Genomic DNA, 18,681 nt, shown 5'->3' with positions numbered 1-18,681 from the left:
CTCAGACGAATTTCTGATATTGCTGGAATATTTGTGTGAATAATTTCCTGTTAAGCATAGAACTCATATATAGTTAACTGTCTTCTTTTTCAACTCCTTGCTCCGTCCTTTGGGTTGGGTATTGGACACCCTCAAATGTCTCCTTGAAGCCCTCTTCTCACACTATTTCTAAGATGACCCTTTATTTCTTCTGTCCAGTTCGTGTGTCACTTAAGCAAATGCGGGAAATTACCAGAAAGTTACTTAGTGTTTTTGTTGGCATAAACTTGGTGAATTATTTGGTCTGACAGTAAGTTGTTTCATCTGCCCACAGTAAAACAAACCAATATGATTATTTCCTTGAAGTTTTGCAACACATGATTTTCAGTGTAGATTAATTTAAACTGTGACATACTAATGGAGCTGCTGAAAGTCACTCCTATAAAGAGTAAGCGCACAGTACTTGCCATTTTCAAAGGGGCAAAGCTGTACCCTCCTTGCATCTGGAAGTGCCAGCCAGCCCTACAACCAAACAGTGGACATCAGTTAGAGGCTGTCAATGTTTTTTAACATTTTAACATTTTTTTAACATTTTTAACATAAATGGTTTTAACATTTCAGGTAGAATGTGACAGAAATTTTTCCTGCCAAAGATAAGGATGCTATATTTGTTAGAAAGCTTTGGAAGTAATTTTTTTAAGGTTTTGCAGCATTTGTTTTATTTTGTTGTTCTTTATTAGTGGCATTGAACTAAGGTGATCCATTCTAACACTATATCCTATTTCTAAGTTGAATCTTTGGTCCAATTTAATTTAGAAAATCTTTCACTTTGATTTTCATTAAGTTTCTTACAGTAATTGATCTTATATTATGATTATTGAATGTTTTGATTTCACTTTCTAGGGGAATCAAATCATTCAATAGTCATAATACAAGATCTCCTGGCCTAGGCAATGGTAAAGGATGCATCCTTAATATCTGAAGACTAAAACTTAACTCAATCTTCAAGTATATGTGCATGGCTGCTGCTATGCCCTATTTATTTAGATTCATGTGCAAATGTTTCTGTTTCCATCTGTTTGCTCAGCAATCCTATTGCAGAATTTTCTATCTGCACTGCAGAATTTTCTGTTTTGACACTGCAGTCCTATTTGCAGAGTATATACTGAGAGAAATAAATTTTTTCTAGTGATCTCATATTTTCAGAGTGGAATGAAAAAATTCTCTAGGCTTCGACAAGCCTTTGTGGTTCAGCTTGCCTATTTAGGTATGTGGTTTTAGGTCCCACAATGTACACATCTAAGTGTCAGTAAAGTGCCCAAATCACTGTCACAGTAGCCTTATTTAGACCGAGCCAGAGCAGCCAGTGGAATCTACAGTGCAGTCCAGCACATCCCAAAAGGATTGGCCATCTACCTTTGGTCAGTTGAGCACTGACTGTATTAATTAGCTCTCCATTGACTTTAAGAGTTTATTCACCTAATTCAAATGTAGATATCTTTATTTAGATATTTACATTTAGGTATCTTAATCTGCAAGGTAAATCTAAACTCAAAATTCAGTGAGAAAACTAGGTTCACAAAGCATCTTTCTATGTTAGCAGGATAATTTTAAATTTGTTTGGGATCTTTTATTCCTTGTATGAAAGACATTCCAAAATCTCACTTCTCAGGTTATCATAAAAATCTGTAACTATCCTGAATATATTCATGGAATGAATTTTTTCTCCCTTCATTCTCATTGCAAGAATGGCTTTAGTTTAAAACATATCTTATTTTTCCTTATAAGTGATCCTTCTGGTCTGTATTTGCACAGCAAACATAATTTCTGTTTGCATGTGTTTTACCAGGCTAATGGAAACATGGTATTTGAATTCCTTTTGTAACACAGTCTCTTCATTCCCCAATCACTACAGATTTTTATGTGCATCTTCCTTTAGAATTAACCTGTCTTAAATACGGATACAAGAATTCCTTGCAGTATTTCAAAGGCGGCCTTGCCCGTACTTTCCTGTTAGCTTGGAATAATCTAATCTAACTCGCTAGACTTTTGTTCCTATTTACATGTTGACATCAGGGAAGCAAGCTAGTTAATCACCCTGTGATCAGCTATTTCACCCAGATCTTTTTTCTTCCACTGTTATTTCTAAATGAGGACTCACATCTTACAGCAAGAATTCTTTTTATCAGAGCAAATGCATGAACTTGCACTTCATCCTTTACACTTCATCATCCTTCATTTATGTCACATATAAAGATCTCTAGTCTTCTCCAATCACCCTGACCCTCTTCCATTTTTATTATAGGTCCCAACTGTTCCAGCAAATCCTATTACACATTCCTGCATTTTGTCCCCATGTCATTGATGAAAACATTTATATGAGAATGACTCTAAGTGTCATCCTTAAATAACCTCCCTACCAGCACAGGCCCATCCAACAGGAGTTGCTGAGTTGGCCCTGCAGCCAGGTATTATCTACCACTCAAATCTTGCCATCACTCTCAGTTTCCTCAATTCCTGTTTTAGTTTCTCATGCAATACTATATCAAATGCTGCTGATATCCAGTAAGATTAAGTCTTCTGTCTTTTCATTGTTTATAAAAAATCGGTCAAAATAATATTACACAACACATTCCATTAATTATTATCAATTTTATCTCATTTTCTTCTGATTGCCATGTTTTAATTAGCATCTACTAAAAGAAATCTCTTCCTTACATTTACGTAATTCTAAGGTCAAAAAAAGCCTTGGTCAAAAACTTGGGCCTAGAGCCTTTTTCTTCAGATTTTTCCTCCTTTCCTTAGCACAAATCCCTAATAAAATATTTTCAGTCAGAAACACAAATATATACCAAATTCCAGAGTGTGTTACCTCAATGCAAAGACAAGGGAGTAGCTGAGAATACTTCAGAGAAACGGACTTAAAAGATTCCTTTCCTTTTATCTGAAATGAAAAAGATGGTCATAAATCCAGGACAGTAAATTTCTTTTAATTAGATATAAGCTAAATTAGATATAGATATAGATATAGATATAGATATAGATATAGATATAGATATAGATATAGATATAGATATAGATATAGATATAGATATAGGTGATATAAATATAGGCAGAGATGATATAGATAGTTATGAATATAGATTATATAGGTGATACAGATGATATAGCTGTAGATACAGACATAGATGGCATTTCCTGTGACTATGACCTTAATGAGCATTGCCACCTGCAAGGCACCCCTCACAGTTCCCCAAAGCAGCAGGAGTTTAACCCACCACAGCAAATGCCCCAGCATCTTCACAGGTGAACCATTTGTGGCACAGGCGAACGTAATAATCTTGATCTCGGGGAAAGTTGGACACATTCACTGTTACCATTTTCCTTGCCCTGTCTAAATTATAAGCTAACTTTCCAGCTGAAAATAAATAAAATCAAGCATGAAATTATTACATCTCTTTCTTTATAACTTTATTATTTCTATTTTATGTATTTATAAAAGGGACAGAATATATTTCATAACTTGATGGAGATGAAAATCAACACCTATAGAATCTTACTTAGAATATTTGAAATTATTATTACTTTATACTCTAATAGTCCTCTTTTTTTTATGAGATATAATTTTCATTCAACATTATTTAGTTTAGCACTTGTAATACTGAGAGGCCAAGACACCTGCCAATTTTACTTCAACCTTAGTACTTGGAATCTTATATAATTTCTGTACAAATATTTGAAATATACACAATAATACCACTATAAGGGCTGATTAACCCAAGATTGTAATTTTCTTACATAGAGAATATGTGCAATTATGATAGACAAGTGTAATATGTAGAAGGAATATTTTTTAATACATATATTCACAGGTATGCCAAACGCAGTATAGAAGTTTGGAAAATCAATTTCAATCTATTTATGAGGTCTTCAATAGATAAAACATAAAACCAGCAATCCAAAGTGCATTAAAAGAACACAAATCTGTTTCCAAAAGCTTTTAAATCATATAGAATATCAAAACCTTTACCTCCCATGTAGCATTTTCAATATATTTCCAGAACATTACCTACCAACTACATGGTAATTATAAGTAGTGGTAGTTGGAAATCATAAATTTTTTCTCCCTGCTCATTTAAGTATGAAAACATGTCATTGTGTAGGTCACCAGAAATATCTCACAGCTCCAAGCTTCACAGGAGATCAGCTCACCTGAACAAGCTGGAATATATTTTCCCACATCACTGTTTCTGCAATCTGCAAGGGAGAAGGCAGAGTCTGTTTCAGTGCTGCTTTATTCACATAACTGTGTAAACAAACTGCCAAATTATCCAGTAGATTCCCAACAGAAAATCACTCTCATCCCTCTTTTTAAGGGCAGACTTGTATACACTTTTAGATAAACTGCAAAAAAGATAAGTACTCTTCCCACACACAGAGATTATATCACAATATGCCTTAAGGACCTATCTCCCTGTCTGGGGTTTCTACTGGGAAACCTCATCAGCAGTAAAGGCTGCAGTTGAGGATTTAGCACCACACTTCTTTACCTAGAACCTAACAATAATTTGAGCAATAATATTAATTTTGCTTACTTTTTCCTTGAAAAACAACTCCTATTGTTTACCAGGCTCAGTTCTCTGTTATCAATGATTCTGTATTTTTGCTATTCTGACTCCAGCCTTAGAAAGGAACACCCTACCTAGCTCCTAGGGAGCTTACCAGAATTAGAAGCCAGGCAACACTTTCAGAATATCTGGTATTTTTATCTCCAAAACTTAACTCTTAAGAACATTTAAACAAATTTTCATGTGTGCTTTCACCCCTCCTTGCATAACACAGTATTGGAGAAGCACTTCACTCTAATTTCCCCACAGAGTCCTTTTCCACCAAGAAATATTTCCTATGTTCATTTGTTCACTCATCCTTGTAATGTGTCTAAAACTGGGTTTTGTAAAACCTTGTTTCCTCCCCTCTTTGTTCACAAAATATATATAATATACTTCAATATTATATAATTCAAATAGTGAATATACTTCAAATATATATCATTCAATAGTGAATCAGGACTGAAAAGAAAATTTCAAATACATATGATTCAATATATATACTTCAAATATATAAAATTCAGTAGTGAATCAGGACTGATGAGAAAACTAAAGGCATTTTAAGCACAAAAAGGCCTTACTTGTACCCAAGTGTCAAACCATGCAGCAGGGATGACACTGGACCAAGGGTTAAGGGCAGGTACTATCCACCCATGGGCTCTGGAGGTGGGAAGGCAGGACAATCCCAGCCTGGGACTGAACAAGGGGTCTCATGTCATTTTTTGCTTTTTCCTTCTCTGGCCATATTGTATCTTGGTTGGACCACAGTGCTGAATCTATTTTTGTGTGCATATGGCATAATTTGTAAAAAATTCATAAGCATTTCACCCCAAAACATGGAAAAATGCTACCTAATCTTTTCCAGTTACATGTAACATGCTATAGAACAGGTAGTTAATGAAAGTAAAAATAGATTTCTATAGACTTTCTTATGAAGCTTTCCTCAGCTTCTGAAGCCACCCCTGGGCCCCCCATGCAAAGAAGCAGAAGCTCCATCAGAGGCACAGAGAGCAAGCAGGGCTGAACCTGCAGGCAGAGGAGGAGCATGTGCCAATCACAAGGAGGGCAACAGGGACAAATGCATAGTGTAAGCTCAGTTTTCCACATACCTTTAGACGTAAACTGTGGGTTTTATACCAAATCAAAGCCTTTATTTGCCAACAAAAAAAATCACTGAAACGTAAACTAAGACTGGTCCTGGCATACACGAGCTACCATCAGTTAGGTCAGTATGTCCCAGAATGTGATTTGGATGTGCTTTTGCCTTTGAGGTTTTTGTTTGGTTGGTTGGTTGGTCTGGGTTTTTTTTTATTTTACAAGATATTTCCTGAAAAGCATCTGATTTAAGATGTTTCCTACCTTCAACATAGTATTGCTGACTCAGCTTGACTTCACAGTAATGTGGTACAGTTTTCATGGTCACATAGATGTGTTGTGCTACATTGACTTCAATGCAGTTGAATTGTACCTGTACCTGTTTAAAACATTGATAAAACTGAGTTCTCATATGACTTCCAGATACAGAAAAACCTTTGGTTAAGATATTAAAGAGAAAAATATTCTTTGCTTAAACATATTTACATTTATAAACAGCATTAAGCAGTCAATAAGGTAGCATTAGGAATGTAAAAGAAGCAGATACAAGTTGATAAAAGGATTTCAAGGAGTATCATTATTTCTTGTTAGATACAACTTGATAAAAGGATTTCAAGGAGTATCATTATTTCTTGTTGCTGTCACCTTCACTTTTAGAAATCCAAATATCTGCAAGTAATCCTAAAGCCATAGAAATATTAAAAGCCCCAGTCTATACACATTTTACAAGCACATACATTAGCAGAATAAAAGAAAAACAGTCTTAAGTCTTAAAAGAAGTGTTTAAATATTTAATGGCAACTTCAGAAAATGTAATAATTCCAATAATAGTTTATGAAACAGAAAGTAATTTAAGAAACAAAAGTTGAGGTCCAGTTATACCAGGTCATTCCCTCACTGCTATCAGTTAACTATTAAATTTCTTGTAGGTTTTCATGTTGGATAGTCTCTTACTTGGTAAAAGGCATTTGGAGAATAAAAGATGTCTTATGTTAACATTTTAGTCACTGAACCAAAACTAGGAAAATGGCATTAAATATATTTGTTTATAGATTCTTGCCTATAAACTCGCCTTACTCTAAAAGCTACTGGCTGCTGACTGGTGGCCCTGCATTGCCCATTGGGATGGATGTTCCATCATCAAGAGACACCAAGTGCAAACTGCAGCTGCAGTTTGGGAGAACTTTGTTCCACACGTGCAATCGGTGTAACTCTGTGCAAAGCACATGAAGCAACACTTTGTGTACAGGATTAGTAACCATTGCCCACGAGTAACTGCAAAAATTCATGCCTTTCAAACACCTGGTCAAGAGTGGTTCTTTTTTGCCTCAGTTGCAAATTTTAGCAGCAAATACTTCCCCTTAACAGATACTGCCCCTTCCAAGGGCTGAGGACAGATGAGCACAAGTGCTTAGGCACCCGTCTGTCTTCTAGATGTGTAAACTCCAGTGATATGTTTGACTGAAGTAATGTGCACCTAAAATCTCTGTAGCATTGCTCTTCCTAGACACTGGAGTCAGAAAAGCTTCCACACAATTTGGAGGGCACAAAAAGAAAGCTGGCAGGACTGGTAGGAAAATTAGGCTCTGCAGAGACAGATTCCCTTGTCAAAAGGTAAGCAGAAGTACAAAGATGGTGGAAAATTGAATTTATATGTTGTAAAAGGGAATTTTGTTGTGGAGTTTCATTTGGCTATGCTGAAACATGTTTCACTGTAGTCTTCCACAAAGTCAATAAGAATAAAAAATAAGTGAGATGCAAAAGATTTTTTTTCCAAAGGCCTGTAAATGTTTAAATGAAAAATTACTCCCCCCAAAAAAGGAGTTTACCTTCTTTCCATTAAGCATCTTGCTTTTTTTCCTGGTGAATCTCACATTTATGCATTGAGATTGCTGTGTGTCCAGTGAAAAAGAACATATTTCCAGCCCACGGACATTCTCTGAAATGAGTTAGGAACAGATTGCAAAAAAAAATTTAAGCATGCTTAGGATCAAAAACACAAATTAAAGTACACCATATCATAAGCTTTCCTTCTAAGTGAAAGGCACATGTATCTCTGTTAAAAAAGAGACATTATATATAACTCACACATAGGAGTAGGAAGAAGGATTTAATACAGATGCTACAAATTAAGCTTTAATTATGCAAGTTTAAAAATAAACCTATTAACTCAGAGAAGCAACTAGGAAATACCTATATGGTAACATATGAAGCACATGAATGGCAAGGTGTCAGTAAAAATAGACTATGCACGGGAACTTCATGTATTTCCATTTTCTTGTAGTGCAGATTTGTAACTTCAGATGAATAAACTGTTTCTCCTTCTGTAGGGCAGTCACTCATGTTCAGACTATCAGAGCAGACAGAATTAGTGTGTGTGCCTGTGTGGATGCCAGAGCAAGAAGGAAAAGGGCAGCTGTGTGCTTGGGGCACTGGCAGAAGACAAGTTACACGTGTTGCATGTTGGAAGCCAGAATTCATTATCTCAGTTCTCATTGACTTGGGAAGGGTCACAACTTCATCCTGTTCTGTAGTGAAATGCTTTCACAAAAATATTTTTCTGAGAACATTACATGAAAACAGCTTGGTCCCAAACATTACAATATGGAACAAACTTTGGCTGAACAGCCATAAAAACAAAGTGAACAGAAAGAGCTCAGTAGCAAAGCTGATTCCTACCATCCAGACTCAGTGTTCCTTTAATGTTTAAATGAAGAGAGCATGGGCTTCCTTGCACACATTTCATCACTGTTGAGATCTTCATGCTTTTCAGTACCATAGAAGATAAAGATGCAGGAACATCATGGCAGAAGCTGTTAAAAATGCCACCTGCAAATGCAAACACAAGGGCAGAGAAAACTCATTGCACACAGGATGTCGAGGGGAGAGCAAGCACTACAGGGAAGTTCCAGCTCTCCTGAAATCAGTAAGAAAGGACCAGCAAAGCCAGTACTTTACCTAAGACTTTCACACAGCAAACATGGCTATGTAGGGGGTTGGAATCCATTTCTAGGCTTAGGGAAATGTTAACCCACAAGAGGAAGCAATGACACTTCTAAAAACTAAGGTTAGCAGAACACACCTAGACAAATACTGGTTCTAATTATCTAGGTCTGCTAGATCATGGCTAAACTAATAGTTTATATAATTTTTTTTTTTCCAAAACCATTACCTGCATATTGTGAGCACTCTCAAAATTGTACTTTAATTTTAGGACTTTCTGACGGTCTTCATTGCTGTTAAAATTTCACTTTCACACAAGAGGGCACCATTGCATTCCTAGTCATGGAAGAGTACCTTACACCTACAGGATTTCCTTCTGCTTTAGACCAGTACAACAAGAGCAGAATAAATATTATCCAGGCCTTCTTCAAGGCACAGAACACAGTAATCCATAGGCACAGAACACAGCTACTACGTCTTCTTCTATTTCCCTGTGTAAATTTAGACATTCCAAAGCTGTAGGAAATGGGTTTGCAGAGCTAAAACTATAGGCTAGGAAAAAAGGAAAAAATAGTCTTAAGGCCCCAAACCTCATCAGTTAGCATATTTCATCTCTTTCTACTTCTCAGTCTGCCTACACAGAAATTAGGTATTTATTTATGAATTTATATTATGAATATACGATTTAATCCCCAATGCATTCCTTGGGCTCCTCTACTTCACATCCATTGTTTGTAGTCCCAAAAACTAGTAATTCAAGAAACTATCAGAGCAAACAACCAGAGAATTGGGTTTTGTCCCTTGGCTTTGTGGTATGCAAAGCAACACAGCTCTTTTTAGCTGTAACTATGTAACTACTATTTCTTTGAAATATTTCCTAGACTTCTCCCTTTCATATACAGCATGAAAGCTAAAAACCACCCAAGTAAATTAAAAAAGTATTTTATTGCCCATTCTCCTTCCCATAGTGAGAGGCTAGAAGAACAAAAACAAAATAAACCAAACCAAAAAAAATTGATTCATATAATTCAGCTGTTCAAAATGCTCCTAGAAGGAGTTCAACTAGTATGGCAAAAGGTATGGAAGTATGAAACAGCAGTGCCATAATACTGCGCTTGCTATAAAATTCAGGATAGCACTCTTAACAGAATCATCAGGAAATGGCACATCCCTCAATGTCAAGCCAAAAAATATTGTCAAGTGTGGATGCTCATTGACTCACATGGATTGACATCTGCAGTTCTCACAGAGGAAATGTATGGTAAAGGAGGAAACACAAAGCTAGTCCTTACTTATCCTTCCAAGCCTTCCAGTGAAGGAAAGTGCTCTAAATTCAAAGACTGAAAGTGTATTAACCTGAACAGGACTTCTTCCTGCCTTATGAGATCCTCATTTTCCCAGTGTCCCAGTGCAGCTGCAGGCCACTGTCAAAGATCAGATACTGATACTGCAGGATGTGAACACAGGCTGGCATAAATGTGGCACCTCCCCTTAAATCTGTTAAATCTGTTAGGCCTTAAGTGCCCTCACACCTGGTATCAGGAGAAATAAGTCCTGTGTGATACATATCACTTACACAGTGTCAGAAGAGACAAACCCTTCACACCCAAATCTCCATCCACACTGTTAGCCTGGTTTTGTGTCATTGACCATATTTTGGAGGCAACAGGACAGGCTGATAAGAACCAAGTGGAAAAGCATGGGAAAACAAGGACACTTTATCTCAACTGGCTCAATATTCAGGTCAACTCTGAATTATCCAAAGAAATACTGACTACCAGCAGAGACAATTTATGCAAACCAATGAAAAAACACAGATCACTCAAAATATACATATAAGGCTTTAAGAGCAGTTGGAATACCTTGACTCTTGAAGAATTTATAAACATTTCCACAGAGATGAGACAGCCTTCAGAAGTACAGTGCACAGCAGCTGGATATAAACACTGTATTCCATGTTCCAAGAATGGGTGGTGTAATAATCCTGAAGGTATCTCAGGATGGAAAGTTATTGCACAACGCTCAATTAATCCACCCACAACAAACTGGAAGTTTATCATATTGCAGAATTACTTGGTAATTATTACTAATAATGTGATAAGTGATGATTAGTTTGAGATCTGTCTCTTTGCTCAAAAATATATTTTCCTGACTGCATCATATGAGATGGAGTTGTGGATGCCCAATGGTATCTGGGAGTAATTGTTTCTGCTTAAGGTTTGGTTATTGATATAGATTTCTTGATCCAGGCTTATAACCTCACCCATTGCCATGTCTGCATAGAAATTATTTAAGGGCAGGGCATTGTTTGTAGACATATGTAGATAGATAGATAGATAGATAGATAGATAGATAGATAGATAGATAGATAGATAGATAGATAGATAGATATTCAAAGTGCATAGGTCTTTACAAAGCATTCTGTTTGGGCGTGTTTGACCTTATTTTTTAGGGGGTGGGAGGAGGAAAGAGTCATGACTTAGCTGAATTTTCTCCTTAGCTGTTACAGCCTGAGGTATGGTATCATCAGATGACCCAGGGTTGGAATTATCACATGAAAATTGCAAGTCAACCTGGGTGCATTACTGACATTGGATCAGCATCAGACAGATGCACAAACACTCTGCTGTCCCATCAGCAGAGACACTGTTCTCCTTGGTCACAGTTTCTACTTTCAAACTTAGAACAAATATGTTATGCATTGAATAAATGATATTATGCTTCCACTTTGGATTTTTTTCCATTAATTTTATGATAGATTTTGAGAACTGCAAAACATGCTGCAAAACTCACTCGTAATAATTTAAATGGATCATATCATGCATGAGGATACTAGCACTGGATTACAGTAAATACATGATACATGTATTTACTGATTCTGTGAGGATGACCTGACAGAAAATAATTTTCATTGCATAAATCATCACAGTATGAGACTCAGTTCTGACTAATTCTTCGGTGAACTCCTACTTTATCATCTTTTAATCCCCCCTTAAGATATTTTCTTCTGGAACACACCCCATTTTCTTTTTCACACAAGTAGGTCTATCTATACCACAGAAGACATAAAGATACATCTTGCTACACAAACCATCTGTTGGGTAAATCTTACCTAAATTTTCTGTTTATGAATAATAGCTGTAATTAGCCCTACATGAGAGAGGGATTGTTGCTTTAGTGAAAGGTTCCTCAATTATGGGCACATATAAGCCCAGGCATAAAGAAACCAAGGCTTATTATTCAGCATGTAGACATTTCCTTGTACTTTTGCCATCAACTCAACCACAGCAGATAATTTTTTTTTAATCTGATGATGCAGCAATCAACCCAGAACTGTCACAACAGCAAATCACACCTTATGTACAGTTGGATAATAGAAGCCAGAGCTGAGCAATGGATATGCAAAAGAAATGAATAGATGGATAATTTGAAGCCTCAGGTAAGAAGATGAAATTGGAGAAGAGCATAGAAAAAAAAAGGCAGAGAAAACCTATTAATAACAAGATTGAGACAACACCCAATAGAAAATCCTAACTGGTTTTTTATCTGATCTATCTTCCCTAAAGTATTGTAAGAATCTGAGCTACTTAAGGATACTGACAGTGCTAAATCTGGGAGCATCTCTGAAGCCTGCTAGAATTGCTTCACTGGCACATCAATCCATGACTATAAATTACAGAGGTATTTCAAACCTATTTGCATATGATTTACCACAGTATCTGTTGCATCTGTTCATTAGGATGATTCAACAAAATTCGTCAGCGAAGTAGATATGCAGTCCTACAATAACCACATGGTGCACTTCAGTTAATAAGTACCAAAATTCACTACTTGTAAGTACTTACAGCAATTATAAAATTGATTAAATTTTAGCCTGACAGCCTCTCTTTCACAAGAGATTGCACTGCACAGTAAATTAAAAGGGTTTCATGGTTATGTGTTCAGAAAACATTTCAAACTTTTAGAGATATTGAACAACACTGTGATATACTGTGCCAAATACATTTTCTGAAAATGTATTTTTTTACTAAATCATTGATACTTTGATATCCTTGTATGGATATATTACAGTGAATTTCAAATACTACAGAAGTTCTTATGTGCTACCTAACAGTCTAGAAGACCAGGAGGAAGAAGGCAGAGTCAAAGTCACACTGCCAAATACTACTGAGGTGGTGGTTGCAAATTTTAGGAAATATCTTTTTGTTGCTGCTAAAAGAAATTACTACTGCAAAAGTCCTCTCCTAGGCCTAGCTAAGGTCTTTTAAGGTAATTTTAACTCAAATAACAAATAATTTTAAAAAATAATATAGAAAAGGAAGTATGCAAAGGAGTATACACCCACTGTTGCACAAGTAAATTGGGATTAAGATAAAAAATGCTTTTTCATCACCCCTCTAAAGCTAGTCATTCTACATGTTACTTTTGTTGAAGATAGCTGATAAGTTTTTTCAGACAGCAATGAAAAACCTACAACCAACTTCATGTATATCATCCTCAAAGATACAGATCTTTAGTTTACAAACCCTTCATTGCCCTTCCAGTTGAGTGAAACATCTAGCTTATCTGATGTGCATCATCTGCATCAGGGCTTGGACCAGATGACTCCCAGAAGCACCTTCTGGCCTCAGCTCTGAGCAACTCTGGCAGTCAACAGAGAGTGACAACCCCTCTTGCCTCTCTCCCAGCATAGAAATCCCCTTGTCCTGAAATGGATGGAATGAATCACCACCTCGTGGTACCTGTGAGTCTCCACTATCTAGATCTGCATTTGTGTAACACCCAGCAGAGATTTTAACTCATAACCAACAGAATTACGGGTGTTCTTACCTTTGAGAACAGGCTGAAGGGCTTGGTTTTCTCAGCCTGTACTGCTCAAGGATGTGAAGGCATGCTTCAGCTAGCAAAGCAAGGGTGGACACCCCTGTTTCTTCTTCTACCTTCCACATAGTTTGTGCAACTACCAGCTCAGCTGCCCAATCCTAACAGGATTCATTTACAACCCCTGAACCAGCCACCAAAGGTTCACTGTGCAGAAGACCAGAGATTTTTTCTGGTTGAACTTTTAACTGCATCCCTTCCATACACACGTTCTTTCTCTCCATCTCAACACAATCCCATAAGTGCCATGCATTCTGAGTAAGGATTCGTGCCAGCTGGCTTTCAGCTCATGCCCCATCAGCATCTCACATGCTTGAACTCAGCATTGGATCTCCCCCCTGTCCATGCCCTCACTGCCATGGGGATTCAGGAAAGGCTCTGTGGACACCAGCAGCGCTCAGAGCTGAGCCTCCAGCTAGGACAGTCCTCTCAGGGGGGACTGGGACTGTCCTTTCAGTGGGAACTATGACTGTGACTGTCCTCTCAGGGAGCACTGTGACTGTCCTCTCAGGGGACACTGTGACTGCCCTCTCTCAGGGACACTGTGACTGTCCTCTCAGGGAGCACTGTGACGGCCCTCTCAGGGGACACTGTGACTGTCCTCTCAGGGACACTGTGACTGCCCTCTCAGGGGACACTCTGACTGCCCTCTCAGGGGACACTGTGACTGCCCTCTCAGGGGACACTGTGACGGCCCTCTCAGGGGACACTGTGACTGCCCTCTCAGGGGACACTGTGACTGCCCTCTCAGGGGAACTGTTTCCAAGGCAGCTGCCTCACACTTCCCTGCTAATGGCTGTGTGCACTGGAGGAGTGACTGATGGAGGCTCCAGAAGAAAGGTAATTCAAGCCCCTGTGTTATTACTGTAGGCCATATCTATAATGAGTAGAAGCAATAAAACCATGTAAATAACTTAGCAAACTCTCTTTCCTTCACTATGGTAAGGAAAACTATAAAGAAATTGTCATTATTTATTAATATTTATCAAAACCTACCAATTTCCGATGTTTTTTATGAAAGAACTGGTAGCAAATACCCTGTCATGACAGTGATCTGATGTCACTAGGATAATGGATTTAATATCTTTAATAAATTATCTTTAAAAATAAATGCAGTAAAAATGTAAATTATGTGTACTCACCAGAAGGTTTGCTTTTACAGTGAATCCCCTGCAAACAGAAAAAAAATATTTTTAAATCTGAGGTAATAATAAAAATAAATATTGCTACATCGTTGTACACAAGTAAACATACCTTAAACAAATAAACATATTCATAGTCCACAACAGAAATAATTTTCAAAGTTAAACAAATTATTTTCCAATACAGTGAAAAAACCACATCATGGTGGTGCATATGGTGCAGTGGTGCATATGACAGCCTGATACATATGGGGGCACAAGATCAGGATTATCCTCATTTTCATGTATTTCTACTCAGGTGTTTAATTGCTTTAACAAGTATAAGAGTTCCATCAAATAAAGACATTATTTTATCAGGTACTACCATTCCTACTGACCAAGAGTTCCTGCATTATTTAATTAAACTCTACAATGGATTTGTTTAGACCAGGGCAAAGAAACCTAATTATTTTACAATGGAAAATATCTAGAACATTATTGAATATATATTATTTTTAGAAAACCCTACTAGAAAGGAAGCATTATGGCAATTGCAAATGAAGTCTAGAAATAAGACTTTTTATTTCAGACAGCTGGCTTAGAAGACTGAAAATTAAATTACTCAACCACAGTACTTATTGTGTTCAAGGGAAAGTGTCTTTGTAAGAGGCAAAGTGAACCTGGCATTGAGATTTTAACAAGCTTCCAGCTATCTTTCAGACAGACTACATCCATTTTCCCAGTAAAATAAACACTTAACCACACACTAAAATTTTGTAGAGTACAAAAATAACAAATCTTTCACTGACTGCTATGCATGACATTCTAAAGAAAGGCTTTTCCTTAGCCAGCAAACACTGGTTGCTGCTGTTCTGGCATAGCCCTTATCCCAGTATTCTTTAGCATACAGAATATATGTTCCCATGTCCTTCCCTTTAAAAGCAGTGTCCTGTTGACAGAGATACTTTTATCACACCCACAAAAGTAGCAGGCAGTGCCTTGTCTCCTCTGCTCTCAAATGGGATGGCAGCTCTCAGTCCTTTTAAAATATTTTAGGGTCTTGTCAACAAACCAACAATCTGTTAGATTCAGAGCCAGAAAAGTCTTCTGGTGGACATTTAAAAGTTTTTTAATTGAAACACAGAGGCTACAGCCTGGGCAAGCACTAGCACATCATAAAATAACTATTGCTTGGTTTTCCAGGAGGCTTTCATCTGCAGGGAACCCTGTGCTCCTCAGAAATAAAGCTGTGGAACAAAACCATGTTATTGCAGCAGGTGAGAAATGGCAGCACATTCACATCCAGCTTCCTAGGGTGCCTGAGAAGTGTGTCCTGTCCTTCATGACAGTTTTTTATTTGAGCTAAATAAGCTCCTTCTTTAAGGAGGCCTTTACAAAACCAGAGACCACTGTCTAACCTGTATCAGTTCCCATTCTTCTGTCCTTTTGGCAGTTCTGTTTTTTAACAATCACTTTTGGACATCAGTTGTCATCTTTTACTACTGGCAATTTGGTACTATGACTCAAAATAGTGCAAATGCATAAAAGGTGGTATTTTAAACCTCATTTTATAATAAGACAGACGTGGTCATATACTGTCATAGACTAAAGATTAGAAAAATTATTTGTGACATTGTGAAAGATATTGGTTTGGCTGTTTCTACAGCATAATACATTGACACTCAAATTAGGACCTGTTGCAACAGAAAAGAGGTAATGGTTTTATATTAAAAGAGAGTAGATTTAGATCAGATGTAAGTAAGAAAATGTTTTACAGTGAGGGTGGTGGAAACATTCAAGGCCAGGTTGGATGGGGCTCTGAGCACCCTGATCCAGTTGGAGCTATCCCTGCTCACCACAGGGGACTAGATGACCTTTGAAGTTCTCTTCCAGCCCAAACCATTTTATGATTCAATAAAGTATACAAAACTTCTTCACATAACTGTTTTAAACTGGGATACTTTTGTTTCAAAGGTTTTATAATTTCCTCAAATTGCCATGAAAACTGAAAATGGTAACTGATAAGACCTAATTTCTGCTGTAGAAATATTAGTTATTTATTAATTGTTTCAGAAAGGAACTGCTGGATCAACTAATTTCTCAGTCATTACTTACTGGAAGAAACTAATCATTCATGAGGCTTATCATTCTGTAAATTACTTCCATATTTTTTACTTCCCATTCTGCAGCCAGACTGTTGAAAATATTTTGGTTAGGTGGCTTGACAGAGTTCCCAATTGCCAGTCAAAATTTCTTAGAACAGCATCTTTAACTTCTCTAATCATTCTTTCTGGTTACAACCTTAGTGCAAAAAAATATATTAAAAAAATCAAGATCACACTGAATTAAAGAAGAAAATAATCTCACAAATATCAAAGGATTCAGCCTTTTGATTAGAGAAGGTCATCCCCCTGTTATGACACCTGAAAATTGAAAACTGAATGTAAAATAATTAAATTGTATATATTGCAGGAGAAAAACCAAAACACCCACTTCTATGGCATGATAAATAAATTTTCTTATACCTTATTCTCTTACATACCTCTTAGTCTATCCTAATTAATTATTGGTTTTCACTATTGCATAGAGGAATCCTGTTATCTGAACTCTTACATTTATTTTCTTGTCCTTTCCACAGGAAAGAAAGAAACATCCATTTGTGACTTTTGATCTGGTAAGGAGATGTTTTGTCATTCTTGAGCACTTGGTTGTGTTCTGGGTAAGGAGCCGTTGGGAAGGTTTACATAAATAATCAAATATTTGCATGAACACTTGCCAGTTACAGCAATATTTGTTCACAGCCCAATTTCTTATTTTTTTAAGAAGTGTTTCTTTTTATTGTACAATACCAAGTGGGTGGGGGTGGTATTTTCTTTTACAGTCACTTTGCAAAACAGTCCAAAGAGACCATTTGTCTGAAAGAATAATTCAAATGAATTAACCAAGTTCCTCTCCCACTTTCTATATCTTTTGTTTTCAGGAATTTTCAGTGATGAGTGCAATAAAAAAACATAACACACTAAAACAGGAATGGAAATTTTCTTCCCCTTTTACAAATGCCTAGGGCATCTTTTATGCAAAAATAAGATCCTGAACATGATAGTACATTTTACTCCTATACAGGGAGAATCTTTGATTCATATCTTCTTTGGCAAAGAGCCTAAATAAAATATACTTACACAATGCACAAACAGTTAGGGATTTTCCTGTTTCTCTGGGGTTTTCCCCATTTGTGGTATTACTCAACTGTAACTAGAGGTTATCTGAACAGACACCACCAGCATGCAGCATTCTGAATAGAAGATGTGGTGCCAACTTTTTAGCTAGCACAGCAACTTCTCCTCAGTCTAAGACAATTGTAATATCCCATTGTTCTAACAACTGCAGAGAAGAGAGTGAGATCAGCAGAGGAAGACTTGGATTAGGGGCACAGAGAGTGTTTGCATGAATTAAAATTGCCAAGAAAAAGAAACAAAGATCAAATCTGCTTCCCATTTCCTCTCATATCTCCAGGCACTAAATCAAGTGCAGAATTGTGGAAATTCTTCCCTGGATGTTCTGTCATGCAGGAAAGAGTCTGAGGAAAATTTGGGTTCACAGTCTACCTGTTAGTTCTGTTGTAGTCATTCATAGAAGAGCTGGTGGCAGCTCTTCCACAACTCTATAAGGAATAGTAAGAAGCCTGAAAATTCCTTAAAATGTGTTCTTTGCTTGAGACCAGGTTGTCAGACATTTAACATTCACTCATTAAGACACCTACATTAGTCAGTGAATGTAGAATCTGCCTTTTGAGTGATGCTCACTGGCAAAGCTATTAGCTACATTCCTACTTCAGGTTCAGTTGTCAGAGAAGGCAGAGAGAAAGGAACATGACCATATTCTGATGTTTCCCTCTATTCCAACAATCTATATTCTTTAACCACCATTAAGTGCAAGCATGGGGTTCTATGTACTTTTACAACACAGGGAAGGGGTAGGTTTGCAATAATTGATGTTCAAATTGTAGCCAAAAGGCCAGTAAAGACGGTTAATCTGAACATGCTATTTTTTGATTT

At 37.0% G+C, this 18,681-nt stretch overlaps 1 protein-coding gene across 1 annotated transcript in view; it reads right to left on the bottom strand.

Annotated features, from left to right (window-relative positions):
- IL17REL (interleukin 17 receptor E like) overlaps positions 1-18,681 on the bottom strand; it is a 43,831-nt gene that overhangs the window by 11,172 nt on the left and 13,978 nt on the right. Inside the window, exons 2-9 of the mRNA XM_064732736.1 lie at positions 14,648-14,675; positions 8,361-8,510; positions 7,511-7,620; positions 5,946-6,060; positions 4,192-4,236; positions 3,258-3,397; positions 2,852-2,923; positions 447-501 (exon numbers count right to left, since the gene is read on the bottom strand). Of these exons, the coding sequence (XP_064588806.1) occupies positions 447-501; positions 2,852-2,923; positions 3,258-3,397; positions 4,192-4,236; positions 5,946-6,060; positions 7,511-7,620; positions 8,361-8,510; positions 14,648-14,675 (715 nt within the window). The remainder of the gene's footprint in view (positions 1-446; positions 502-2,851; positions 2,924-3,257; positions 3,398-4,191; positions 4,237-5,945; positions 6,061-7,510; positions 7,621-8,360; positions 8,511-14,647; positions 14,676-18,681) is intronic.

Source organism: Zonotrichia leucophrys, chromosome 1A (assembly GCF_028769735.1).
Source record: "Zonotrichia leucophrys gambelii isolate GWCS_2022_RI chromosome 1A, RI_Zleu_2.0, whole genome shotgun sequence".
Classification (NCBI taxonomy): domain Eukaryota; kingdom Metazoa; phylum Chordata; class Aves; order Passeriformes; family Passerellidae; genus Zonotrichia; species Zonotrichia leucophrys.
This window is presented reverse-complemented; position numbering and strand designations above follow the sequence as displayed.